The sequence below is a fragment of the Aythya marila genome, assembly GCF_965140915.1.
Source record: "Aythya marila genome assembly, chromosome: 3".
NCBI classification, from domain to species: Eukaryota; Metazoa; Chordata; class Aves; order Anseriformes; family Anatidae; genus Aythya; species Aythya marila.
The window spans coordinates 53,527,690-53,555,481 of NC_139044.1; the positions used below are offsets into that span (position 1 = coordinate 53,527,690).

Below are 27,792 nucleotides of genomic sequence, written 5' to 3' on the forward strand. Positions count from 1 at the left end.
TGTTTTGTCTTGTTTTCTTTTTCTTTTTTTTTTTTTTAATTTCTGTAGCAAAAATGTATTTCTTGTTTTCATTGTTCAAATCTGTGTAACAGAATATGCTTTTAGTGTAAAATATTTTGTTTCTGCCATGGACTGTGTAATAAAGATTGAAGGCCAAATCCTTTCAAGTTGTAAATTGTAGTAATGCTACTGGAGTTTCATCAATGTGTTACAGCTCAATATGTAGCTATTTATACCAGCAGAATATGAAACCAGACATAGCAGAAGTGCCTTTTTTATCATTATTTTTTCTGTTGAAAAACAAACTGTGCTGTCAGAGGGATTTAATATTTAATTTTATATTAGTCTAGCAAGATCTCTTCATAGCCATTATTAAAGTTTAAACCAGAACTGTCATCATCTTAAGAAAGAGAGTTTTCCTCTAAGTTTTTAAAGTACGAGAGAGAGATTTCACTCAGAAAAACTGGGCATGCTCTTTTGCTCTACACAGCAGTGTTACTTAGCTAACAATAAGAACGTTACACTAGAAATGGAAGCAAATTAGCATCGTCCAAAGTCATTGCAGCCTGACAGGTTCTGAGCATTCTGCCATGCTCACATATGGCAAACTGAAATGTATTGACCGGTTATTGGAAAAGCCTTAAATGGTAAACCAGGAAGATAAATAAGTTAAATTAAACCTAAGCTCATAGTTTAGTGGCTAGCCCAAACTACATTAGCTGTCACAGACTTTACATAATGAATTGAAGCAATTGTTTCTTCTGTATTTGGAATATAATGAAGCTCACTGGTAAAATCCTATGACTCGGTAACAGCCTAATATTTTCAAAGATATTTTAGGTTTCTCCAGTCCAATAATTAATTGAGCAACCTGACTGTAAATATTTTTAGCAGTACTAATGTTATTGTAGGCATAATGGTCTAAGGATATGAGGAAGCAAATTTTATTAGCAGAGCATTAACAAAAATAAGTTAAATGTCTTGTTTTATTTTATTTTGGTTTTGTTTTTGTTTTCCAAAAGGCATGAATGTCATTGGGAATGCTGTGGAGTAAGTAGCATATTACACAAGTTATGTATCTTTGCTGTGATCCTTTAATAATAAAAAAAAAAAAATAGTTTGTGTTTTCTGTATATTTGCACATACTATATTCAAAACACAGTACACATTGATCAACATGTCATGCCCTCTTTTAATAGCTCAGCTTTAGAAAATGTTATTTAGTGCACCAATGCCAACACATCAATATGAAGGTTGATGTATTAATTTTCTGACTGCTTTAAATACTTGTTATGTTTTATTTTAAAAAAGGGACATCCAGATAGGTTGAGGTTTTTTGGTAGTGGTGGTTGTGGGTTTTGTTGTTGTTGTTTTGTTCATGGTTTTGTTTATTTGTTTGCTTTTTTGTTTGTTTTTTTGTTTCTTTTTTAATAAAAGGCATATGGGCAGAATTATGTTTTGACATAAACTGTGTATTTTCCTCTTGTACTGAGAGGCTTAGCTCCAGGAGCCAGCTGGTGCAGGAGCCTGACTCCAGTAACGGAAAGACAAGGTGAGCAGAGGGAAACTCTCTTGCTAGCTCCTGACAGACTAAGAGGCTTCCTGGGCTCTTGAGTTGTGCTGAAGTATTCTTGTTTTATTGATTTTAAAAGTTCTGCCAGAAGGTTGTATTTGAACAAAACTTACATATTTTTTGTTTGTTTGTTTCCTGGAGAGGAAAAATAGTGAATAATGACTCTTAGGAATGACATCTGAGCAAGACAATATAAATATGACTCTGCAATAAGGAATAATAATGAGCATCATTATTTCCATGACAGTTGTGATTTTACAGATTTTATTGCAATTGTTTTTTTTTCCCTAACATGCTCATTGTCATTTTGAACACTTTTATGTGGAAGGCCATAGCAAAAAATGCTAACTTATCTATGAGCGCTGTCAGTCAGACAGCATGATCTGGGGAAAAGTCACAAATACCAGAGAAGCAATATACTATATCCAGAGATTCCTTCAAAATCCTATTTCTATGACTCTGTGATGTCTTTGCAGTCCTTTGAAGACCAGCCCATAGTCCTCAAGGAGCACATCAGCTGACACCAACAATCCTACCAGCCTAATGACACAAGGCAACAGGATCCCACAGCAAGAGAAAAAAGAAGAAAAAAGAAAAAGAAAAAGGAAAAAAAAAAAAAACACGCATCGATACTTATGTTCCGTTTGTTTCAAAGACAGCATCTGGCCAGAAAATAAATGAGCTTTACGGGCATAGTAAACCATATATGTGTTGGTGTCAGAAAAGAATTAGGAGGCAATGTAGGAGATACCACGGTAGGTTTGGTTCCCAAAGATATATTTGGATGTAGTTGACAGCTAAAATAAGTCAGTCCACTAGGCTAGAATTGTGGAGCACAACCTGAACTGTGATGCCAGTTTGGGCAGCACTGGCAATTCAGCCAGCCTTCAATCTTTCAATGATTTTGTCAGCTTGAAAGAAAAGGAACCCCACCACGTGAGCTTAGAGCTTCCCTGATGTACTATCTACTGCCCAGACAGGCAGAAGCACTATATTCTGTTTATTATCCTAGGTACAGACTGTACAGACACTGCTCAGCTCCCCAGTAAGACACAGCTGACCTCTGGGATGCAGAGCCACCTGCAATCCCCAAAGACCCACGGTAAAATGACTCATCAGATTAGGGGCCGGACATGGTGTTTTTCTTATCACAGGGATCTTTACAACTATTCCCTACTCCTACTCTCTGTTAAAATTTACAGTAAGGATTAGCACAATAACTATACGCAAACAATTCAACTTCTGATGCAGCATCAAATTAATTTCACACCAACACACTCACCTGTGGCATTAGCATCCTAAAATGTGATTTTAGGAAGAAGCAAAACATATTTTTGATGTTATTGGACAGTTCAGTGACATTTTTGGATTTTAAATCTCAGGTTAAGTTCCTAAATGCTATATTAGTGAGAAATATAAAGTTAGTATGCTTAAACATGAAAGATAGGCATTTATTGGGTATTACTCCAATTAATTCATTCTAATCCAACAGTCTTTTCTAAAGTACACACAAATTTGCACATACCCACAGATTCACTTATTAATGTGCACATACTTGTTGTGAGAGAGCAAAACACATCAGACTTGAAGAAAGGTGTGGTAAAGACTGTAAAATTGTTGAATTTTTTTTTTTCTGTTTTTTCTTTTTTTTTTTTTTCTGCATAACACTTTCTAGATAACGTGTTTTATTTCCACTGTTATTTTCATCATCATGACAGAGGAAAAAAGCAATGTTTCTCTTTACACTCATCAACTTCTCTGCAAAATCCCAGCAACAGACATCAATTACATTAACAGAAACTACATAATTAAAAAAAAATAATCATTTCTAGAAAGGAACAGAAATGGAAAGGAAGCTTTATGTAATGAGCAGAAGATTGCTGTTGTGTTGGGCAAAAAGCAGCAGTAGGTTAACTGAGCTTGCACCAGACAGGAAGTAATACAGCAACTACAAAACAAGGACAGCAATGTTAAAGGAAGAAGGAGGAATAGGGTAGGGGAATTGTGGAGAAGAGGGGGAAGCTTAGTAAAACAGCATGCAGAGGTAACTCCCTCCATCATGTTTAAAATTTGCCATTATGGCTTTTAATTCAGTGTAGGTAATTTTGTTTTCATTGAATTTTCCTGCATAAGAAATTTACATATTCTGTTCTGTGTTGTTTTTTTTTTTGTTTGTTTTGTTTTGTTTTGTTTTGTTTTTCTCTTAGTGTTTCTTTTTTCTTTTCCTCAGTTAATTCTAAATTATGTTTTGTTGTTGATGTATGTTTGTTCAAGTCCATAAGACATTTGTTGAAGTTTAGCAGCATTATGTAAAATCTATTGCTACTAGTGACCCGCATTATTATTTTTAAGCAAAAACACACTGAGGGTTTTTTTCAGACAGGATTTTGCTCATCCCTTACAGGCAGACTTACCAATACATAGATCTGATATATGCTATAACTTTCAGTTAGGACTTTTTGCATAACCATTCTGATAGTCTTTTACCAATCCCAAATAATCCCACTGCATGATGTAATCTATTATTATTGCTGTTGTTGTTTTATGTATTATTTATTTTATTATTATTTCTTAAGAGGTGGGAGGGGTGCTATTCTTGATTGAATGAATTCAGAGGACAGAAATCCCATTACATCCCAATGGTAATTCAGCCCAAATCATGTATTCTGCTACATATATTTTAAACAACTAAGCTATTTGAATTGTCCAATGCTTCACTTCCTATCTATTCTGATGCCTTTTCCTTGTTCAATGACTCCCTGCTATTATAAACCATTTCCCTGCTTATTGAAGCTTTTTTAGACTGCACTTGTAGAATACGATTGTTACAGGGTAGCTTTGATCTAGCATATTCATTCTCCCAGCTTTCCCTTGAGTCAAGGCAGAGAGGCAAGTTCCTCCAGGGCAGTCCAGAGCATTTATAAGCTGGGTGCCTCATCTGAACCAACATAACACTCAGCCTCACTAGGAAAAAGCAGACTTGCAAAACCTCCCTAATTCTATTAATAAACTAAATGAACCATGTTAAACTTCTTAATATACTTCCTAGAAGACACAATTTTCAAATTTACACTCATGATTTATCACTTACTGTCAACTAGCTAGTTTTCAGTGTCAGTATTGGTGTAAAAATGAGAACTTGACCCAAAGTTTCATCCATATGCATGTCATTTCACTAATGTATTCATATACTAACTTCTGTCCTTCCTGAAAAATACATGGGGGATTGGAAGGGAGCTATATTCATCCAGGGATTTTATTCCCCAAGGGCTTTAATTCACTTTATCAGCATCACACCAGTAGCTCCTACCCATGTAATTTTTTGCTATTCTCTATAAAGGTGGCACAGTTATTTTGGTTTATTTTTGTTTGTTTGTTTGTTTTGTTTTTTTTTTTTTTTTCTCAGATACACAGAGTGGATCTGGAAATGTATTAAGTGGCATGTATTAAGAAAAACAAAGTTCAAATGAATCTACCTTACCAAGATCAATCAAGCCAAAATAATAAGCATTCAAACAAGACTTTAAACATGAAGTTGAAGCAAACTCTTCAATCTCTTAAAAACTAACTTGAGAAAATTAAATAGTGAGAAAATAAATTATTTAAGTTTAAAAAAACCTCTGTTATCTATTCACATTTGAATTTAAAACTGTTACTGCAGTATATCCAGTAGACAGAAATACAGACATTCTGACAGTGAAGGTATAATTCTGCTGCTCCTTCTCCTACAGATGTATTATACAATGAACATGGAATTTCATGGAGTTTCTATGCCAACTCTAAGGAATAGCTTTCTTAGGATAAATAATAATAATAATAACAATAATCTTTCTCATATCTGAATTTCATATGACAGACATAATGATGGCAATATAAAAATATAATGTAAATGCTCTATGAAGTACTTAAAAAATTAGTCTTTCTTACTCTGTAATGAACTTCATTAAGCCAGAGGCCATCAGCACGGAGGGAGGTTATAATTATATAACCTCCTTGCTAATCCTTCTATATCACTAATAGAAGTCCTCCTGTTCAGAGTTCATGTAGTGATGACACTTGTCTTCTCCATTACCAAGAAACTAACATCAGTGCATGAAATCCTGATTCATCGCAAGTTGATGCCACCATTCTCTACTTCTTAATTAGTATATCTTTCAGAGTAAGAGGGTTTGACTGTCCTAGTCATCAGACACCAAAAATATCCACCTTTTTCCCCCTCTGACTGAACGTGTAGAGAACTGGGAGGAATGCTTTCTTCTGACGCTGCATACTGACAACACTACAAGAGAAAAATAGAGACTTACATAAAAAGAAGTTATGAGGGAAAACATAAATGCAGAAACACCTGAAGGATGCATCACTTACATGTGAACAAGAGGGCCTTGAGCACCTCCTGTTCTGCTCTCTGGAAAGTCAGATACAAGGAAATATTCCAATTTAGAAATACAATAAATAAATAAATAAATAAATAAATTTAAACAACCTGCATCATGTCTGCACTATTGACTAATCTAAACAAATATTCAGTACAAGAGGTTGATTGCATGTATTTGCGGACCCATTAAACAGTGAAATAAAATTTGGGTTATGTATCCACAAATATATTGCTTTAAAAATATAATATGATATAATATAATATAATATAATATAATATAATATAATATAATATAATATAATATAATATAATATAATATAATATAATATAATATAATATAATATAATATAATATAATATAATATAATATAATATAATATAATATCATTAATTGTTAAAAAAAATCAGGGGCCAAAAAGATTGAGAAATATGGTTCTTTGCTTGGTTCAAATTCAGCAAAAATGTATAAGAGTACAAGTAGTTTCACCTTCATTTTATTTGATAAAATACAAGGCAGACAGGAGGAAGGAATTTTTAAAAGTTCAAGAGAAACAAGAGAGGGTCAAATTAGAAGCTTCATACCAAAGAGGGATCAAGTGTTGGTCTTGTTTCCTGGATTGGAGATTTTAGTATTAACATTCCCAATATAATGTATTTTACAATCCGTTATTGGTCCTGCCACATACGTACTCAATTTGATCCTAGGTGACATGGTTAAAAGCTTTGTACAAAATAAATAAATAAATAAAAATTGGAACAAGTTTTTCATAGGAAAAGGCTCTCAAGAGAACTCAGCAGAACTTTAAAAAATGTAGTTCTGAGAAAATCAAATAACTTAGCCATGAGTCACTGAAGAATATATATATATATAAAAAAATGAATTGTCTTTGGATAAATATAGCTAATCTTTTTTCAAATTAATCTACCAAAGCACTAGCTCTATATAAAAACCTTTAGTTCAAAAACATTGAATAATAAGTAGCAAAAGGGACAGACACATCCCTCAGGGCTACAGGCAACTTACACTTGGGCAGGGACACAACTGAGACCACCACAGTAGTGTTTGGACCACTGCAGATGGCACACTGTAGTTGATTTCCACAGTACCTGTGGAAAAGTGTTAGTTTGCAATGAAGTAAAGAATTCATGAGTCACGACTGGGTTTATACCAGTTCAGCTGCTTAAGTTCTGCAATTGTACCTTCAATTGCATACAGCTATATTCTGGCTTCCAAAGAGACAAAGTCACACAAGGAGAATCTGGTTCATGGGGTCTAACTGCAGTTAGTTCATTGTGGGGATCATCATGTCCAGGATGAACATAATTTCTCAAGTCAGAAGAGATGCTTAAGAAAGAAATCTCTTTAAATTTCCTTTTCCCTTACACACCCTTTCTGCAAGTATATTGCCAGCAGCAACCCACATATGCACTGTCAGTACTCAAGATAAGAAAAATTCATAATTTTACACCATTGACTGTCACAGCCTATGTTGGGAACTCTATGTTATCATCTATTTAATTAGTGGAGTGGTACTGCTGGTCTTAATTCACATTAACAGCCCTCTGTAGTATGCACTTCTCATCACCATGTTACAAACAAGGGTCTGAGTCACCGTGTAGGGGCAACTTAATCAAAATCTCATGTTATCTGTGACTGGAAAATGAGCTTTGGTCCCTTAAATGTACATTCAACATTATCCACTGAGCTTTCTCTGATGCCTAAAAAATAATCTCTACTTCTATCTCTCAATATGCCAAACCAAACCAAACAGTAGATAAATGTTTTAGTATATCACTGCATCTCCTTTCTTGAACTGATCCCATTTGTTCATGGAGGACCTAATAATAGAGATCCTAAATTATTTCTCTTCTGAACCCTGAAACAGTCTAAGCCTAAATTCAATCATAAGTATCCCCTTAGGACATACCAAGGCCACAGCTAGAAAGAAAGCAAAGATAGGTGCATGATGTAGTGCTCTCTGTGACCTCTTCTATACCCAGTGTTAACTCAGACTTTCTATGAAATAAAAGCTCATCTTAACTTTAAAATAATCACCCAGACCAGCCAACAAGAGATACCCAAATACCTTCCTAAATCTGGACTTTGTTCCCAGAGATAATTTCACTCTCAGATTTTTGTATGAACAGTGCTGTTGCACAGACACTGTCTTCATTACTCCTCTGATTCCCCATAGGACTGGCTTCCTTCCTTTGTTTAATGAGGGATATGCTTGCACCCCATATTCAGGGTGTATATATCATTTGTGTCACTGTCTCCAAAGTGCTGATGTTTGTTTTCTGCTGAAATCCTGAAAACTTTCACGTGCTTTTTCCAACTAGTATCAGCATCATCATTCATCCTTTTTCTTGTATTAGAAAGCCTGTTTTAAAACCAGCACATAAAGCACACCTCCCTGAATTGCTTCAACTTGTCATCAACAAAATAAGCAGAAGAAATTATTCAGCTGCAGAAAAAAAAAAAAAAAAAAAGATCCTTTTGATGAAATATCACATCAAGCTGGAAAAGTGATGAGTGTGTTTTACAGCGGTATGGAATTTTATTCATGGCTCCTTCTGGCATTTGTAGAGTGAAATTCTCCAATAACACAGAAAAGGACATGACCACCTCGGCCTTTTTCATCACTGCTGTAATTTATGAATTTAAGTGCTAGCCCAGGTGCACTGAATTTACTGTCTATAATAAATATAAGAATTTAAGAAAAAAAATCAGGAAACACACACCTTAGAAATGCAGCCTCTACTTCTGCAAGAGATCTTAAAGAGATATTTGCCTGCAGATGACTGGGATATGGTTGCCACTGCAAGGACTAGGACACTGGAGATGCCTCTCAATTTTCAGCTGTCTTGCTGTGTCACATCATGATGGTGGCTTCTGGGTTTTATTAGACTGCACAGACATTTCATGATGGAAATCACAAAAATCACAGAATTGCAGAATCATCTAGGTTGGAGGAGACCTCCAAGATCACCAAGTCCAACCTCTGATCTAACACTTACCAGTCCTCCACTAAATGATATCACTAAGCTCTACATCTAAACGTCTTTTAAAAGCCTCCAGGGATGGTGACTCAACCACTTCCCTAGGCAGCCCATTCCGGTGCCTAACAACCCTTTCAGTAAAGAAGTTCTTCCTAATATCCAACCCAAACCTCCCCTGGTGTAACTTCCTGGTGTAACTTTAGCCCATTCCCCCTCGTCCTGTCACCAGGCATGTGGGAGAACAGACCAACCCCCACCTCGCTACAGCCTCCTTTAAGGTACCTGTGGAGTGCAATAAGGTCACCCCTGAGCCTTTTCTTCTCCAGGCTGAACAATCCCACCTCCCTCAGCCACTCCTCGTAGGACTTGTTCTCCCGACCCCTCACCAGCCTCGTTGCCCTTCTCTGGACATGCTGGACTCACTTGAGCACCTCGATGTCCTTCTTGTAGTGAGGGGCCCAAAACTGAACACAGTACTCGAGGTGCGGCCTCACCAGAGCCGAGTACAAAATGTGCCACTGTCCTTAACATCAGATGTAAGTATTTTCAACAGAACAACCTCTGGCTTTTCAGCCCTGATCTTTCAGGGTTGTCTACAGAACAGAACAATTTACTGGATTCATGGAAATTCATGGATTTTAGCTAACCAGATACTAAAAGTCATCCGCTCTGAGACATCAGTTTAATGGCAAGTTATGTATTTCCTCTGATTTCCCATGTCTTGTTAGTCTGCACACAATAACTACCTTTTTCCCCCACATTTACCATTGCTCTCTTCCTAGCACCTTCCTTGGTATCACAGGTGTTAACTTCCTTTGCCTTGCAGAACTTTTTCGCCCCTCAGACAGTACTGTGCTTGGATTTATTGCTGCTGCTTCAGATCTAGAGCAGGTTGGTGTGTCAGACAGCATCTCTACCTTCCTACCTGAAGCAACCACTCTCCCCTCACTCTAGAAATTACTCTCCTGTAGACGGAGACCATCACACCTGCAGCCTGATATTATTATCACTTCCCCACTCGCGTGTAATTTTATATCTGCTTGCTGTATCATTAACAGCCAGCAGGCTGTGCTAAGAGCTCAGTTTTCTCTGTCAGAAAAGATTGCTGAGAACTGCTTTCAAGACAGCGTGCGTCCCCAAAGGTGCTACACAGAGAACCTGTTTCCTGTCACACTGGCACCCATTCTACCCAGGAGCCAGAAGAGGGAAGATATATATTTCCACAGCAAAATAAAAGAGCAGTTTGTCACTATGCACAGTATTCTGGGTATTATCATGGCTTGCATCTCACAACTTTAAATATCCCCTCGTAGTGACAACTAGGTTATTTCTTGAGCACAGGAAGATAATTCAGGAATTTTACCCTGACAGCTATCATTAGGTACTTTCTTCTACCAATAAGAAACAGACCAAGAAAATGTCAGAAGAATGACGAGCACTTTCCAAAACATGAAATAATGAAACAGGAAAGGTCAGATGCCAGGAATGGGACTGGATGGCCCCATCCCCTCTGTGTCACGAGCAAATACATCATCCTCAGTCTGACTGGGAATGCCTGGATGCCCAGAGAAGCCCAGCACTTTTACAGATATTTTATTATTATTATTATTATTATTATTATTTTTAAGCACATAAAAACCAAATATCTGATTCATGATGAGAAACTATTCCTATTCTTATGAGACTTTGGAAATGGTTATATTTTATGCTACCACAGGAGGGTGTATATCAAATACCTGTAAAATCAAGAGGTCTTACAAGCCCATAAGGTGGACCTAGTGTAAACTGGTCCACCACTCCAAACTACTTTCTCTCATATGTCTACACCGGCATACCTGCAGAAAGCATGCAAGGAAGGATACTAGAGAAGTATAGTGTTGTTTTTTGTAGGGTTTTTGCAGGATTTTATCTTTAAGACCAAAGGAGGAAGCAGTAATATTTGGCTCTGCATGAAACAGGGAAAGCAAAAACACAGTCTGAGATCACATCAAACCAGACATGAAAACTTGTCCGTTGAGTTGTCTTCACAAGCATGTGTTGCAGGATAAAATGAAAGCACCATTTGGTGAAAGTGACGCTACAGCTTTGTGGGAGGTTACATCAATCTAATGCCCTTCTCCTAAACACAGGAGGTCCCCCTCTTTCTTCCCACATATGCAGCACCCTCTTTTTTATGCTCTTGCCCACACAAACCAGCTGCCTCTCTTGTGACGGCTCTGGCAGGCACCAAATCTCTCCACAAGCCAATTTTATTCACCATCACTGTAGATAATTATCCAGCTTGCTACATCTGTTTCTTGCTGGCTGGCTCCACTTAGCTGACAGAGGTGCCAAGCGATGAGCAGAATACTATGAGACAAGCAGTAGGAACATGTAGGAGGTTGAGGGAACAGAGAGGGACAGGGACATGTCTTTCAGGGCAGCTGAGCCCTCAGATAAGCTTACTTCTTAGGAAACACACCTCTAAGGTACTTCTGGCTGCCTGGCTTGGCCAGATAAACTGAAACTCCTGACAAAGACCCCAGTCCTCTTTTAACTGAAGCTGAATTCTCTGAGAGATAAAAAAAAACAAGCAGTATCCCACATGTCTTGAAAGAGACCATAAAGCACAGGGTATCCTTCCTTAAAGGTGGCTACAGGAACCAATGAAAGAGAATTAAGTAATTTAACAGCAGAGCTTCAAAAACTGCATTGCCAGACAGTGGAAAGCACTCCTCAGTCAATCCACTCATTGGCTCTTCCTGGTTCCAGATTACTCAATTATTAATAATAGTCCCAATGAGAATTTGTTTTTAAGAACCAACAGTTCCTATTTTATTGTATACCAGCAAACTAAAAATTAAATAAATAAATAAATAAATAAATAAACAAGCAGTGAAAAATTTAAAAGGCTGAGCAAAATGCTCCTGCATTTCAGCTTTTAATTGACAAGTGCAAACATGAGGTTCTCGTTCTCCATGATGTATGCATCATTCCATTAAAATTGAGAGTCACACGTGTGGGCAACAAGCAGTGAAAAGGCAGCGCTGAGTGCAAACACTGTGCTTTAAGTATGCAACTGGTGATAAAATAGATTTAGCAGCTAGAATACCAAACTGGTACTATGTATATCTTCATGATGCTGCAGGTCCTGCCCCTCCATAGCAGATATCCTAGGAAATACTCCTCTAGGCACATCTTTCTCAGTCTACACAGAGCCTAATGGAATATAAACCCCCAATCCTCTCTTCAGTCAGTCCTCACCATTGAAAGTTTTACACAAGAACACTGCTATTATTATGCACATATGGCAGGTGAGTTATTTCATCAGGTGAGTTATTATGCTAAGCACTCAGGAACAAAGTACCCAAATCTTTGCTTGATTAGTGTTTGTCTTTATATGAGAGTTGATGTTTTCGTATTCTCTTTTATTTATTTTTAGGTGGGAGAAGGTAAAGCAATCATATGCAACTTCAAAAGCCAGAATAATGTATTTAGGTCTCAAGGCATCAAGGACCAAGTGAGCACTAGAACTCATGTGATTCCTAAGCTATGGTGTAATGATATATTTTCCCTATAGAAATGCCTTATATCTACATCCTCAAAATGGATCTCATATGGGCCAGGTAGGGTATAAAAGACTGTGGTAACTAGAATAGTTTCCCAAGGAAATGGATTTTCAGCATTGTCGGTCAGTCATCTAAAGCCAACATTTCATGTTAATGCATCACGGCTGATGAACTATCAAGGAATTATACGCATATTTCATTTTTAACTTTACGCCAGCTTATAAGCCACTACCTTTAGATTTTTACCAGGAAGAAATAAAATAGAAAAATAATTATTTTTCCAGAACAGAAAGATTTTGGATCATCACCCATAGCAAATTTCAAGAAATTTAATACTCTCCTCAACACCTGACAATTTTTTATTTTTTTTTCAGTTTTGAAATGTCGAACTTTTGGCAAGCTTAGCTACTGTTACTCTTATGCACAGAGAAAAATTTCAGACTGATCATATCTCAGAGCGTTTTGGTTTTGTTTCTTTTTACCTCAATTTTTGTTTCAGTTAGTAGAGAAGTTGATTCTTGAAAATGCAGGAATGTGGCAGCTTGGAGAAGACCAAAATGGGATAAATTTTCAAGCGTGCTAGTAACTGCTGAATGACATCTTAAAATGTCTGCTGCTTCAAAATGTCCCACACAAAACAGGAAACAGGAAAACTTTGTGTCTATTACTACAAGAAAACCACTTTGGTTTCCTGTTAACAGAAAGACATTTCTCACATAAATGAAGCAAGCCCAAGCTCTCATTGCAATTGGTCACCCCTGTACCACCAAAACAGTAAAAAAAATAAACAATAAAAAATCCCCAAACCCAAACTTCCACCACAGCATAAGAATTTCTTCATATAAAATTTTGCTTACATGGACTTCCTTGTTACTTTAAGAGACACAAAATTACATTTTTATATTAAATCAGTAATAGACATGTAAGCTCATGGGCTTCCCTATTAGATACATAATTTTTTCTAGTTACATAATAATTTTAAACTCCAAAATTCTACATAGTTTTAAATCAAACATCACCTTTTTTCTTCCCCTCCCCCTCCCCCTGCTGTCCTAAAAGAGCTTTTTTTTCCCATAAGAACTTTTCTTTCAAAAAGAGAATAATCTGTAAAACATGGTTGTATAACATCATTTATTCCTGTTTTCAGTGAAATTCGGGATTAAGTAAATTATCAGAACTACATGCAGAAACAATTTGGTAACCCAGCATGAAACCTCTCCCATCTTAGGAAAAGGAAATGTGATCCCATCTCATGCTGGTAGCTCATGAGATCTACACCACCAAAACAGAGAGAGATTTGATTTCCAGAAAAGCCACCAGAGACAGGCTGCAGAAACAGCTGAAATTAGATATCATAATTAGTTACTCCAAAGTCTGCATAGCTAGACTTACTGCACTAATGCAAAAAGGTTTTACTGATAGAGGAATAGCTGTGTGCATGCACACTTTCTCCTGAAAAGCACAAAAGAAGTCCCATGAGGCAGGCTGTTAAAGATTTTTGGACATTCCAAGGGACACAGTTCCCCTACACTACGAGTCAATAATGGAAGCCTTCCAAATTTGGACCAACAGAGTTTATGTTCAAATACCATTTACCCTATATATGACTGAGCAGAGTCCAAGCTTCCCCTGCTGACATGGCTCCCTCCAATATCATTTATCAGTTGTGGCTGTCAGATTGCGCACTGTTCTCCGGTTGTGTCTTTCACATGGCTGCACAGCCCTTTGTGATGAATCCAGGTGAAAACTGTGACATTAATTAGCAATGTTGGAAAACTAATCCTGTTTTACTACTATTTTCACTTTACGTTTCCCATGCTTTCTATTTGGTTTTGGTCTAAAAAGTAGCTGAAGAGAATGGGGATAGCCTACCAACATTGCACTTCCATAAAACCAATACATTTTTCTTGAACAGAAAGGAAATTTCTGAAGAAATAACTCAATTAAAAGAACCCTGTTCAATAATTTTCTGCTCTAAGAGCGTGATACAATCCATCCTCAACTGAATTCCAAAAGGCTCAATATCAACAGCAATTACCTACTGACCATCTGAAAAGAAAGTAACTTAAAAGTTATTTTAGGCTATTTAATCTCATTAAAACAAATAGTAGAGTTCAGGCAGTCTTAGGACGTTTGTCTGTCTATGCATTTGGGAAACCAGTTTTGTATATCTTGATACAAGCACAGTTAAAAAAGAAAAAAAAAAAAAAAGCTGACAGTCTATACTGGCTGCAAAGTGCTCTCCTTTGTAGGGTGCAAATCTACTGCAGCAAATGGAGTTGGCTAGCTGGGATTTTGCTGAGAACTGCAAGGCACTGACTAGTCTGGCTCAGTTCAACAGAACTCTTAAGCATGTGCTTGTTTTTAAGATCTAGAGTAGTAAAGATGTTTTTGAAGAGAAATGGAATTTACGTGACAAACTGCGGGGCCCGCACTTGCAAGAATAAATCTGAAGTGTACAAGCAACTTGATCTCCATTATTTATCAATTACTTAGCAGCAGGTAGTTAAAATTGAGAAGGACTATGCAGATCAGTCCTCACTCTCCTAATTTTCAGTGTGTGCTCAGCAGATAATTGATCATGTCAAATTCAGGGGGTATCCCTCTCTCACCTTTGAAAAATTGCATTCAGGAACACGGTATTTGCAGATGCCCACTGTCAAGAGGGTCTTCTGAGAATAGTCAAAGATAAAAGACTTTAAAATGGGCTCGTGTTTTAATGAGGAATTACTAGAAACCAATTTATACCATGTGTTGAGCTTGCTTAATTTCTCTCAATGTCCAGTTAGAATTAATGAAACGATAAAAGCACCACTTGTATGAAGATTTCCTGGAAATGTTAGCTCTTTAACCACCTTGCTTTTTATGTCTGCTTCCCCATTTAGTTACTGTCACTCACTTCTAAGTTTCATCTAACTTCTGTTCCCCACCAGAAGACCAGCTCCAATTATTAAGTCTAAACCCTTTTATACCTGAGGCAGTGATGCTATCCTGAGTGCAGTCCTGCTTCTGCATTCAATAAGCCCACACTTCCCTGACCTTTCCCCAGTGATACCTGTAGCAAGGGAAAGTTGTTGAATGTCAACAACGCCATCTCAACAATCAGATATATCACTTGGCAGGTGAAAAAGATTTCACATTACCAATAATACTATTAATATTTGCTTTCGATACAATAAAACATATCATGTATAAAGACAAGTGAATATGGCTGCATCTGTATAGTGTATTTTACTTTAAAAGATAAAATCTGTTGAATACCAATCACAATATCTTCACAAAATAGCCAACAGAAGTGCAGATTTCCCCAGTACTTGTAGTGGCATTAATTGGAGAATGGTGGGTTAATTCCTGCTTTTCAGAAATTGGCACTCTGCAAAGTTCCTCATACTTGCACACATGCTGAAGATGGGGAAAAAAAAATAAAAACTGTACTGAGAATAGTGATGCTAAAATGTAATGATCCTGTAGCAAAATCTCTTAATATATTCATTTTTGTTTGTCCAAAGAGAAATTCCAAAGTTTTATAGCAAACTTATATTCCTACCCTAAATTACACAGATTTTCTTCATCAAAATCTCAAAGTTAGGTTGAATGACAGAAGAAGTTACAGCAGAAGTCCCAGGGTACTCTCCATTCAAGATCCATTACTGTGATTCATTATGGAAAAAAAAGAACAGAGAAGTATTTCAAGTCACTGTGTAAGTACACTCACATAAGTGGGTCTGGTTCATGTGCTTCTATCTACATTAGGAAATTCAGCATATATAAATATATAAATAAAACATATATACATTACATAAACACTTTCATATAAGCCATAAAATGACATATATTTACAAAAATATTTGCAGCTATGCTTTACACTTTCACTTCCACATCAGGAATTTAAGTATTTAGCTTCTTCTTTGCAAACTTGATCACCTTGCTATCTAGGAGTTTGGGGTGAACTTGTACCTCATATATTCATGATTGTTCAAAAATATGAAGGAAGAAAATAGCCTTCCAGGAAGTTCTGTTAAGTCCATAAGAAAAGCTTGAAACTTGTTGAGATATTATTTGCCTCACTGAAGAGCAATTTACATTTTACCAAATATATTGAGAGACCTTCTGTTCTTGATATAGAATGACAGTACCTTGGTCTGGTCTGTAAATAAATGTCTAATTCATAAAACATCAGGTATGACACAAACTGGGTTCCTGACAATGGTCTGTAGTATAAATTCATACATAATTGCTACTCAATTTGTCTCAGTTCCAACTGGTAGAGCTGTCAAAGTGAATGAACGTAGAAATGAAAATATATATATCAGGTTACCTTGCATGGTCAAAAAGTGAGAGTAAACTACATCCTTTTGGAATTGTTGTAGCTTCCTTTACAAGCAAGTTACATGATTAAAACAACAGCAAGGATCTGACGTTTATACAGTTCATATTATATAGCACTGCGACATCCAGAAGTTGCACATATACAAGTTACTTCTCCCAATACAGAAAAACATTTCTTCAATGCTTCATAAAATATTCTTCTTAGATATGCAGCCCAGATTCCAGCATGCTGTTTTAATTTGAAGGATTTGTTCTTTTGACATGAAATAAGTTTTGCAAAAGGAATTAAAGCTTTGGAGAAGGGGTTGTTTTCCTTATGAAGAACACTCCAGAAAAAATAAATCAGAACCCAACAGTGTCTTTACATGAAGACCTGTGGGGAAAAAATCTTGCAGTGAGCTGTTGATACACAGCCTCAGATAGCACTTTCAGTGATAGCCAATGGTGTTGTCTCTTGTTCCTCACTATTCTCTGTGGACACATCCTGGACCTCCTGTTGCTGATAGATATCTTGGACCAGCATGATGTTTGTGTTCCTCCATTCTCTGTACTTCATTGCTGTCAACTTTGGGTCCTCTAACAACTGGTTAATAGTGGCCAGGTCATGTTCTTTACACTAGGAAGAGAGTAAGTGGTTATTTCCTACAGATACAGTCAAGGTCATTGTCCATAACAATAACATTCTGGGAACTTTGCAGAACTAGGGCACAAGGAGATGACCAATTATCCATCCTCCTGGCAATTTGTTCCTATTTTTATAACCAAGATTATCAAAATTAAGTCCACAGCAGAAATTCCTCCCAGTTGAAGGCAAGATTATGATTGCATGTAGTTTTGTTTTGTTTTTATAAGATACTTAGTAAAATTTTATGAATGAGAAGTCATGAAAATTAGACATGAGTTATGTTGCCTCACAAGTTAGTAGTTGCATGAAACTAGGCATGATGATGGCAAATCCTAACTTTCTGAAAAAAAAATACTTGCCCTCCTGAGCACAATTATAAATTCCTGTTCTCTGGGAGCAAGACAGGAAATATTTTTGGACGAAATCTGTGCACCAGCAGTATAGCTCATGGGTAGTTAGATCATATGTGGGTGTTAATACATCTACCACCAGATACTGTTAACAAATCTGGTCTCTACTAGTAGACAAGAGCAGCTCAGATTGTATATTGCAGGGACCCTGGTTCAATTGTAAGACAGGAATGGTCATGTCATGATATAGGGAAAATGAGAACCTTGAGGTCACAAAATGGGCGCGGTTGGAAGGGACCTCTGGAGGTCATCTGGTCCAACCCCCCTGGCTCAAGCAAGACCATCTACAGAAGTTGCTTAGGACCACATCCAGGCAACTTTTGAACTACTCTAAGGAGGGAGATCCCGCCACCACCTCTTTGGTGCCATTGCTCAGTCACCCACATAACAAAGAAGTGTTTCCTGGTGTTTGCACAGAACCTCCTATGCTTCAGTTTGTGCCTATTGCATTTTATTCTGTCATTGGGCACCTTTAAAAAGAGCCTTTCTCCATCCTCTTTGCATGCCCCTCTCAGGTATTTAGTCATGTCCTCACATTTTCTAAGGCAATCCATCTTTTTGCTGTTCTAGCTCTTATTGCCAATCTATGCAGTGGATCACAGGATAGAGAAGCTCCAGTTAGCAACTATAATTTCTTAATGGAGGCACCATGCTGCACTAACAAACCTTTACTTCTTTTTGCCTGGCTCTGTCCCCCCAGGTCTCTGTGTGACAGCAATGGGGTTGTTCTTGCCATCCTCTGTACTGCCACCAATTTCATCACACCTGAGAACAATTAGTGCTACTGGCTGCCTTCAAAACACTGTGAGAACACTCGCACATCCACAACACTTCCTGGCAGTAGCAATAGGCTGCCCTCATATCCATATCCCACTGCTACCCTAATCAACACTCAACTACTCTAACCCCTGTGATGCCTGAACCACTTTTCAAACAGAAAAAAAAAAAAAAAAAAAAAGAAAAAGAAAAAAAAAAAAAAAAAAGAACACTTGTTAACCCTCAAGATTAATCCTTGTAAGAGGGCTTTTGGCATAAATGCAGAAACACACTGATAGCCTAAGAGCAGAAGAGGAGATAGGGAAGTAGAAGGGAGAGGGAAGCATTTGCAATGCATAGACTTGGTGGCAAAATGCCATGTTGTGGATTTTTTCTTCTGCTTTAAATCTATTTCCCACATTCATTAAGCCTGTGATGCATTTGCACACAGCTTCACTCTCTTCCAAACAATCCTAAGCATGTTTTGTTAATGATATATTATGGCAGGAACATTAATCTGTTGTTAAAGATGTGGAGTCAAAAGGCCAAAATTAAAATTGCACTGAAGCTTGCATAAATCATTTGCTTCAAAACTAAGAGGGTTTTAACTAAAGCAGAGTAAATATTGATCAGATGCAAAACTTTTCTGGTTTTGAAATTTCCAATTGTTTCATGTCTCAAATTTTATGTTAAAAAAGTTGACTTTAAAAGAACATAATCTCACTGATGTAAAGAATATGGCACATTCCCACTGAAAGCATTTGCCTTTTAGACAGGCTAACTCAAACACTGCTGTGCATGGAACTCTGTTCGTGTCTGTGAGAAAATGTCTGTGCTATATTTGTCTTGTCAATTCTCCAATTCCTTGGTTTGAAGAAGGAAAAAAAAAAATCAACACATTTTATGCATTATGAACACTCCAAAAATGGTTTTTCCATATTAAATACAAGTGTTAGACAAGCCTAAGATTATAAACACTGCTAATCACAATTTATACAATACTCCTGGGTTAAATCAATGCAAAGTTGTCCTCCTTGCTCATGTCTGACAGAAAGGCTTGTAGGCTTGCATTCAGCTCCAGACTAATAAAATGGATTATCCCAGAAGACACAGCTCCATTTTGTACCGCTTCTTAGATTTATTAGGGAGGCTCATATCAGGGAAAAACATCAAAGTATGCTTCCACATTTATTATCCTGTGCCATAAAATTGACATACTTTTTAAACTAAATTTCTGCTGTATGATTGGCTCACTTTATTACTGATGCAGAAGAATAATACAGTGAAGTAAGTGCCACTTCACTGAAGACTCATTAATACTGAGGAGAGACTTCACTGGGTCTCATATGTAGCTTGAAAGCCCTGCAACAGGCAGGATGCCTATACTCCAACTTGTCTTTTCAAATGTGTCTTCAGGAAGTTTAAGACAGGCCAGGGCGCCAAAGCCAACCCTCACATTGCAACTAATAATCAAATCAACTATTGTGCTGATGGAAGTTTTTACATGTATTTCTCCAGGGTACAATTCCTGAAGCCAAATACACATACTTGAAACATGATACTCAATTCCTGCTTCTAATGCATACAAAAAGAATCATAGAACGGCTTGGGTTGAAAGGGACCTCAAATATCATCCACAAATTCTCTGGGCAATAAACATAATGAAAGAAAAAAAAAATAATAATCAAGTGAAAACCCATGTTTGGATTTGTTCTTTATCCTCTTTACAATTTCAATGTTATGGTTAAGATTTCTGTTTGCCTCAGTACCATTCAGAAGCAGGTTTTGAAATCCCATGACACTCAAAACGATGCTGGCAGGTAAACAGCCTCATAAATCTCCATATTCCAGACAAATTTATTGGCCCTTTCATGGAATGTCCCCTGAACCCCTCCACCCCTCCAGTTCATGATATGCTTCCAACATAAAAGCAGGATGCTTTTGTTATTAAAAATATTTTAGTTACAGGAGGTCTTTACAATAGCTTTGGCACATCCTGTACATTCCCCAATAATCACATAAGGAAAACTTTTTTGGCTCAGGGTCGTTTTCATGTGCTTTATCATTGATGTCCTTTTTCTGCTCTTCCTTTTTTAAGGCTCCCCTGTTTAGTGTATTCAGCTGAGTTTGCAGGTTTCCCAGCTAACTAAAAGGAGCTTTCTTTATTAAATTTTCCAAACGGGCAGGAATTTTTGCAAGAAGGGTCCCTTCTGAACAATTGCCTCTGTTCAAATTTAACAACAAAACACAGATCACTATTCCGAATAAAGTAGAAAACAATTTCAAATACTTAACCAAACTCTCTGGGGCTTTAAATAAACATGTAATTAGAATTTGGCTGATGTCTAGGCTTGCTTTTTTTCAGCCAAACTCTTTCTTTCTCTCAGGCTTTTCCTTGGCTCACTCTGTGACCTCACCTTTAATGTGCTGTTCAGCATTCGAATTTTGTGGAGTTTCTCATTAATGGAAGGGTTTTTGCTGCGTTTGATAAATGACTTCCTAAGCTCCTTCTTGGTTGACAGCCGACGATCACCAATGGGAGACAAGCTTGCTTGTTCTAATGACTTGTAAAGTCGCTCCATCTCATCATCATCACATTTTTCCTGATCTGCAAAGCAAAGAATAAAGTATGTATGAGAATATGAATATGGCAGCAGATAGCAGAAACATTGCATTCATCTGTCAGACTCTTAGCCAAGTCAAAAAGTAATGGTATTAGAGTCAAAACCAAGGGTAATTTTTAGAGTAATTAGGCATATGAGAATGATGTACTACCAAATTCAGACGTTTTTAAGAATCAGGTTATGATCCAAGCAGATATGAGCATATGTTTCCACTGATCGAGTGCTGGTTTAATGATCTAAATATATCACAGACTTTGAACAACTGTCAGTAACGTTACGTTAGAATAGCATCTACGCTTATTCACTTTTCCCTTACAAGCTGCACATGATTAATTACATTTCTACATGGTATTTCACAGGTCAGATTCTATTTGGTGTACCAACTTATTGTCAGGCATCGATAATTATTGAAAATACAAGGAAAAAATTTTGAGAAAGGAAATGAAACACAGAGATATGTCAGAAGCCAAAAGAGAAGGTCCCTAGAAAACAGATTAAAGCAGAAACCCTTGGGGTACCTGATAACTAAGTCTTGAGTTTCACAGACTGCAACACAGAATTTGCATGTGATGCCACGCAGAAAAGCTTTGATTATCCCACTTAATAGCTTTGATGGGGCCTAAGCTACAGCACCATCTTCTGTGACAGAGAAGATATGACAGAAAAAGTTAGCAAGCAGCTAAGAATTAAATGGGATAAAATAAGATAAAAATTAAAGCAAATACATTTTTTTTATGAATAAAACAACTTAAAAATGAACAGTCAAGGAATGTAAAATATACCAGACATATGGGGGCAACTGAAGGACAGTTTCAGCAACAGACTGTGCAACTCACTTCTTCCACAGTCCACACTGCAAGCTTTTCTACTTCAATACTTCCTAAATTTGGCGCTTTTGGGATGCCTCAAGAACCACTGGGATAACGTTCATGTTTATTTTACTGGAGATAGCAGTGGCAGTTCTTCTCAAATGCAGTCCTCCATGTGCTGTTTGAACTTGCAGTACATTTTTTCTTTTAACTGAATGTTAAACATTGACTTTTCTAAATCATCCCCAGTCGGCAAACAAAAGGAAGGAGTCCTCTTCTCTCTTACGGTGCAGCAAAAAGAATCCTCCAGCATGTCAGCACACTTAGGAAGGAGTCTGCTCCTTATCTTTTCCATGTTTTAAAAAGTACAGCATCCTCCTACATCCCCCTTCTTTCTAAATATTTAGGTTACAAGAAAGGCTTATGATATGCTACAAATATTTGCCTTCACTCTGTTGCTGGCCTTTTTTTCTCTACTTTTTGATTATAAAAAAGCTGCTGTAACTTGACAAGGACTAAATATAGCTTCCTTCATTGGTACAGTGCAGGGGAAGGAAAGGAGAGCTGTTGTATATTTAACAAGCTGTGGGAAATAGAAAAAAAAATGCAAGAGTAAGACATAATACACAGCAGTAGTATTTCCTGAAAACTGTCAGCTCATGCCATGAGGCTTGTAATTATAACTAGCTTCCTGCCTACTTACTTGGGATGAAGCATCTGTTTGTTTCATTAGCCATCTCCTTCACAAGACTGGCTCAGCTGTGCTGAAGACCTCACCCTCCAGGACTGTACACAGTAATACTTCCAGAGATAAATTAACCTCTTTCAGGTAACCAAGAAAGAACATACCAAAAGAAAATGACGTACTGACCCTGTCCATCAACTTCAAAAAAAAAATAACAAACAAGCCCAGGGGAATGTGAAGTCCCTGTTCCAGATATTTTTTGCACCTAACTCATGGTGCTACATCTAAAATGGTTAAAAAGCATCAAGCCTGAGAAAACACCACTCTGAACACATTTCTTCCATGCTGAGTACTCCAATATCTTCTGTGTATTTGTGGGTAAAGGTAAGGAGGACAGAAATACTCGGCACAGAAAAAGAAGCAGGATCTGGGGTCAGAAGAGCCCAGCAAAATGCTTCCTGGCCATGCACGTGATCAACACTGTGCACTCTGCTCCTTTATACTTTCAAGGTTGCATCTTCAAACTCCTCTCCTATTTCTTATTCTTCCAACACTCCCATCCCCAGAAGGATTGATCAGGGCCAGCTAATTTCAGAGGGAAAAGAAAGCATGGGATTCTACAGATATGGAGCAGATGAAGGAAGAAGCTAAATGGGAAAGGAAACAGTTGGGAAAAAGGAAAAATAAAAAAGGGTAAATCTACAAGGTTGTGTGGAGCTAGCTGTACAGCACTCTGGTCTCTACCTTTGTTTACACTGATGAGCAACAACCTTCTCCCACAACAGGTAAAAAAAAATAAAATAACTAAACAGTACTTTAATATTGTGCTTTTGTACTGAAGCAGGTACTGTTGCTATTGACAGAGAGTAGGTCTGCCAATAAATTGAAGCCAGACCATCTGGACTTTTAACTCCACTATCCCTAGTGTCCCTGAGCCAGCTTCAGAAAGCAAAGCCCATCATCTTCCACTGGCTTGAAACTGTCAGTGAACCTACTAGATTCACGCTATAAATGTGAAAGGGGGAGAGGTAATGGAGAAAGGGAAGAGGCGTTATGTCTAGCAATCAATTAACAAGCCCAATAATATGATCAGTGATTAAAAAAAAATAATTAAAAAAAAAAAAGTCATATTTCTCCTCACTCACACAATGGTGTATTACAGTATTTTACAAGCCTCTTTATGCCAGGAAAGTCACTGAAGCCATACCCACAGTTTGCTTGCTTGTTTTCTTCACCAGATGTCTGAAAGAAAATTAAGGTTGGATGACAGAGATAAAGCAAAGTGGCTCAAGGTTTAAGCATAGACTGGATATTTTCTCCAAATTTAAACATTTGTAGTACATTTGCCCACAAAATTGTGCTCTTTATTTCTCTCTGTACCTGCAGACAGAGCACTGACCTGCACATGAGCAAGTCTCTAATGCAAGCACAGGCATCCACCAGCTCTGTATTTCCAGGCTTCAGTGACTTGGCTCCCCTTATGAAACCTGGCCTGTCTAAACCATGCTACTGAATTGTTACAAAATATTTGCTTTGCATCACAAAGTAAAAATTCGTGCAAAATGCATATAGCGATCAAGCTCAGGCCTTAGTATAAAAACCAAACAGATCGTCTGTGTCAGCCTTGCAAAAAGAGCCACCCCTTCTCTGAGTTTTGCTAAGCTCAGAATGTTTATAATGATGTATATATTCTGCTATCAAATAAACAAATACATAAAATGGAAAGGTCGGGCCCAACTAGTACAGCTCTGAAGTGAGCCTTTTCAGCCAGATTGATACAGGTTACTTCAGGCACATTCACAATCACTTCAAATTATTGCAAATTATCTCTTCCACCTGTACACTTCAAGCTGAACACTTTCTGTTTCAGGCATTCAAGTCAGGAATTTTACTATGCCCTACTACAACTCTTTTTTATCTCATCCTATTTTGAAGATAAAATACATTCATTTTTCTCTCAGGGCTACTGAAAGATCAAGGGTAAAGAGCAAACAGCAGCAGTGGAAGGTTATTACACGTTGTGTGCATTTATGAGTGTGCATATACACACTGGAACACGTGCATCACCATACATTGTACATTTTTCCCATCCCTTGGCAACATTAACCATAAGTGATTCCATTGGGTGATTCCACTGGAAAGATCAGTGAAATACTTATGTCAGTTTCCTAGCACTTCTGGACATATCATGTAGTACTGTATAGCTCTCTTAACTTTGTCAGACTCCACAGCAGGGAAAGTGGAAAGAAACCAGTGCTGACCCAAGAAAAGGGAAGCCCTGCTCTTCGATATTTTAACGCTGCAAAGAACAAGACTGTCTATGTTCAGGTGATGAAAATAAAGTAATACTTCAGGCTGACCCAAATTTCTTACCAGCTGTTTCAAGAAAAGTAAAACACAGCTTGGTGGCTCGATGCCACCTATCTGGAATTTCCCTCTACCTAACAGGAGATATCACAGACAAGAGCAAGCTGCCAGAGGCTCAGCACACCACTTCTGTACCTCCACAGCTTTCAGCTTCCACCTTCATGTCAGCCAACTTACCACAGGTGGGAGACATTACAGTACCAAGACTCCCCACCTTGCAGCAGCAACACGGGAGCCTGCTTGAAAACTCTCAACTGTGAGGCTCTTTAAGCTCACAAAAGTGAAATTATCCAGAACTTTTCAAGAAGCAGCTGTGAAAAATCAAGCTGATTGCTTCTCAGTGGTAAAAAAAAATAGAAATTGGCAGTTTTGCAGAAAAAGCATTTTGCATTGAAATCCACCTCCAGCAGAACATATCTTACCAACTCTAAACCAAAACCAAGAAATTTAAGTATTCTTCCATTCTCTAACTGGATCTGATAACTCTTCAGCTGTGTATTAATCCTAAGGAAAAAAAAATATATAATGTGCTTCTTCCTCCTGTCTTTGCTACACTTACAAGCTTAGTGTGGCTGTGCTAATACCCCTATTTCTGATTCTGCCAAACCTTTTGATGTCAATGGGGCAGCATATAGACCCACGCTGGGGAGAGGAGAGGAAAACATAATAACCCTCTTTTGCCCTTACCTACCCCCGCTCACATTCTCTACCCATTTTCCATAGTCGTAGTGGACTTTCTAATGTGAATATGATGACACCTCAGGGAAATCACATTTCCCACTGAACTACACAGAACAGGAAATATTGAATTAGGAGGGCAAACTCCTCACTGGTAAATGCAGAACTACAAAACTAAGAAGTAAGATAGAGTGGCAGAAAATTATGAGAAAATTACATTACCACCAACAGTCAGAGACTCTTGACTACATAGCATAGTGAATTCAGCAGTGAAGGATGTCATTTTTAACAAGCTGTGACTAAACCGGTAATAACACAAATAAATATGTCTTGTTCTAAGTTCATAGAATGTTAACACCATAATTTTCACTGTGATCCCTAACATATTTTTTTTTTTTTATCAGAAGCAAAATAATCATTCAAATACAGTTATTCTTCGACACAATAATGCTCTCTGTAAGCATGTTTCTTAGCTAGCCTCAGCCACAATCCATTTTCTGTAACTTTTGCAGAAGGAGCAGAGGGACTAGAGCACACTAGAGGATCTGTTTTGGCTATTACTGGCACAGGCAGACTCAAGAGAGGAAGAGGATGTCAATTCACAAAAAAGAAGGAATTGACTACATACATCTCTTATTTAACCAACTTCCCACAAAACCAACCCAGATAAAATTCAAATTGTGTGTGAAAAGATTTCCAGGTTTCCCAAAATATCAGCACATTCCAGCTCTTCTACTAGCTACTATAAGCTAAAGTAAAATAAATAAACCAGAAGTGGTACTGTAAAAATATCTTGCCAAGATGCATTAACTTCATGTGGCCATGATCATAAAGCACTCAGGAACCGCAAGGAAGAAGGATGTTATTGCCACAGTAGAAGGTCCCCACATAAATACAAACACACACTCCTGTTCACTTACAGTAACCTCTCCATGTCTACTGTTTCCTTTTGTTAATGTTGTTTTTGATGATGGTAATGGTGGGCCATAGTCAGATACCTTCTGTTCCAGCGGTTGCCAGAAGAAAAACAAAGGATGGAGTTTGGGTACAGAATGTGTCTAGTCATCCTAGACAGGACACGGCCAGCTTCTGGACACCAAGCACGTAGTCACATACTTGTTTGTATTCCTGTTTCTTGTTTAGCTATCAGCTCCTTTATGTCAGCATTGATTCCTTTTATCATTGTACATGTAAAAGGCTGTTAATGCTGAAGTATTAAATATTCCCACTAAGTAAATTTCAATATAATGCTGATTTCCCTTCAAAAGAGAAAAATGTTAAATTCTCATTTTCTGTATCTTTGTGCTACCCTCTGGTACATAACCTCTTCCCAAGAGTTGAGCATTAAGATTGTTCATAGTGTTAGAGTTGCTGAAAAGGTCATTAAAATATCATTTGGTGCATCTTGCACAAGACACCTAAAGTTGCTTAGCGTTTTTCTTTAAATAATATTCATTAACAAAATAATCTATGATCCTTTGGCTGCATCTATTGTTTTTCTTACAGAGATTAACCCATTTATCCTCTTTGAAAAACTTCTCTTTCACTGTTTATTTCATCTCTAAAATTTCTTTACTCTTCTGTTTACATAATAAGCTCTTCCAACAAAGCCACAGCTACTCTTTCTTCCTTCTAGGCAACAACTTTTCTCACATTGGCTTCCATTTCTGACTTTTGCCAACATAAATGCTCCTCAGTTCTTGAAAAACTTTCCCCTCAGTTCTCAGCTTCTATCAGCTACAGCCATGAGTTCCTCTTGGGGTTTTGCTAAGCAGAACACAGATGCAAAGCAGACTGTCTGACAGGTGATTTTCTATCCTCATAAAGAAAAGGAGAGCATGTACACATGTGAAGGCTCTGTGGGGAGAGCATTCAAAGACTACGGGGCTGTTCTGGTAATAGTAGGGCTGGCTTTATGTGCATGGGACACGTGCTTTCAGATTACATGCCACTGCAAGGCGGAGCCAGCACCTTCTGGATGCAGTTCCATTACTCTGGAACACAAAGAGCTGCC

At 37.5% G+C, this 27,792-nt stretch overlaps 1 protein-coding gene across 7 annotated transcripts in view; it reads right to left on the bottom strand.

Moving 5' to 3' along the window:
* Window positions 1–13,078: 13,078 nt before the first annotated feature.
* The window catches only part of IPCEF1 (interaction protein for cytohesin exchange factors 1), an 83,461-nt gene continuing 68,747 nt past the window's right edge, over window positions 13,079–27,792 (bottom strand). For 6 of the 7 annotated variants that reach the window (XM_082757123.1, XM_082757121.1, XM_082757120.1 and 3 more), the window contains 2 exons: window positions 21,033–21,223; window positions 13,079–17,440 (listed from right to left, as the gene is read on the bottom strand). In XM_082757123.1, the coding sequence (XP_082613249.1) occupies window positions 17,240–17,440; window positions 21,033–21,223 (392 nt within the window). In that variant the 3' untranslated portion in view covers window positions 13,079–17,239. The remainder of the gene's footprint in view (window positions 17,441–21,032; window positions 21,224–27,792) is intronic. The other variant, XM_082757124.1, reaches the window with a different exon arrangement.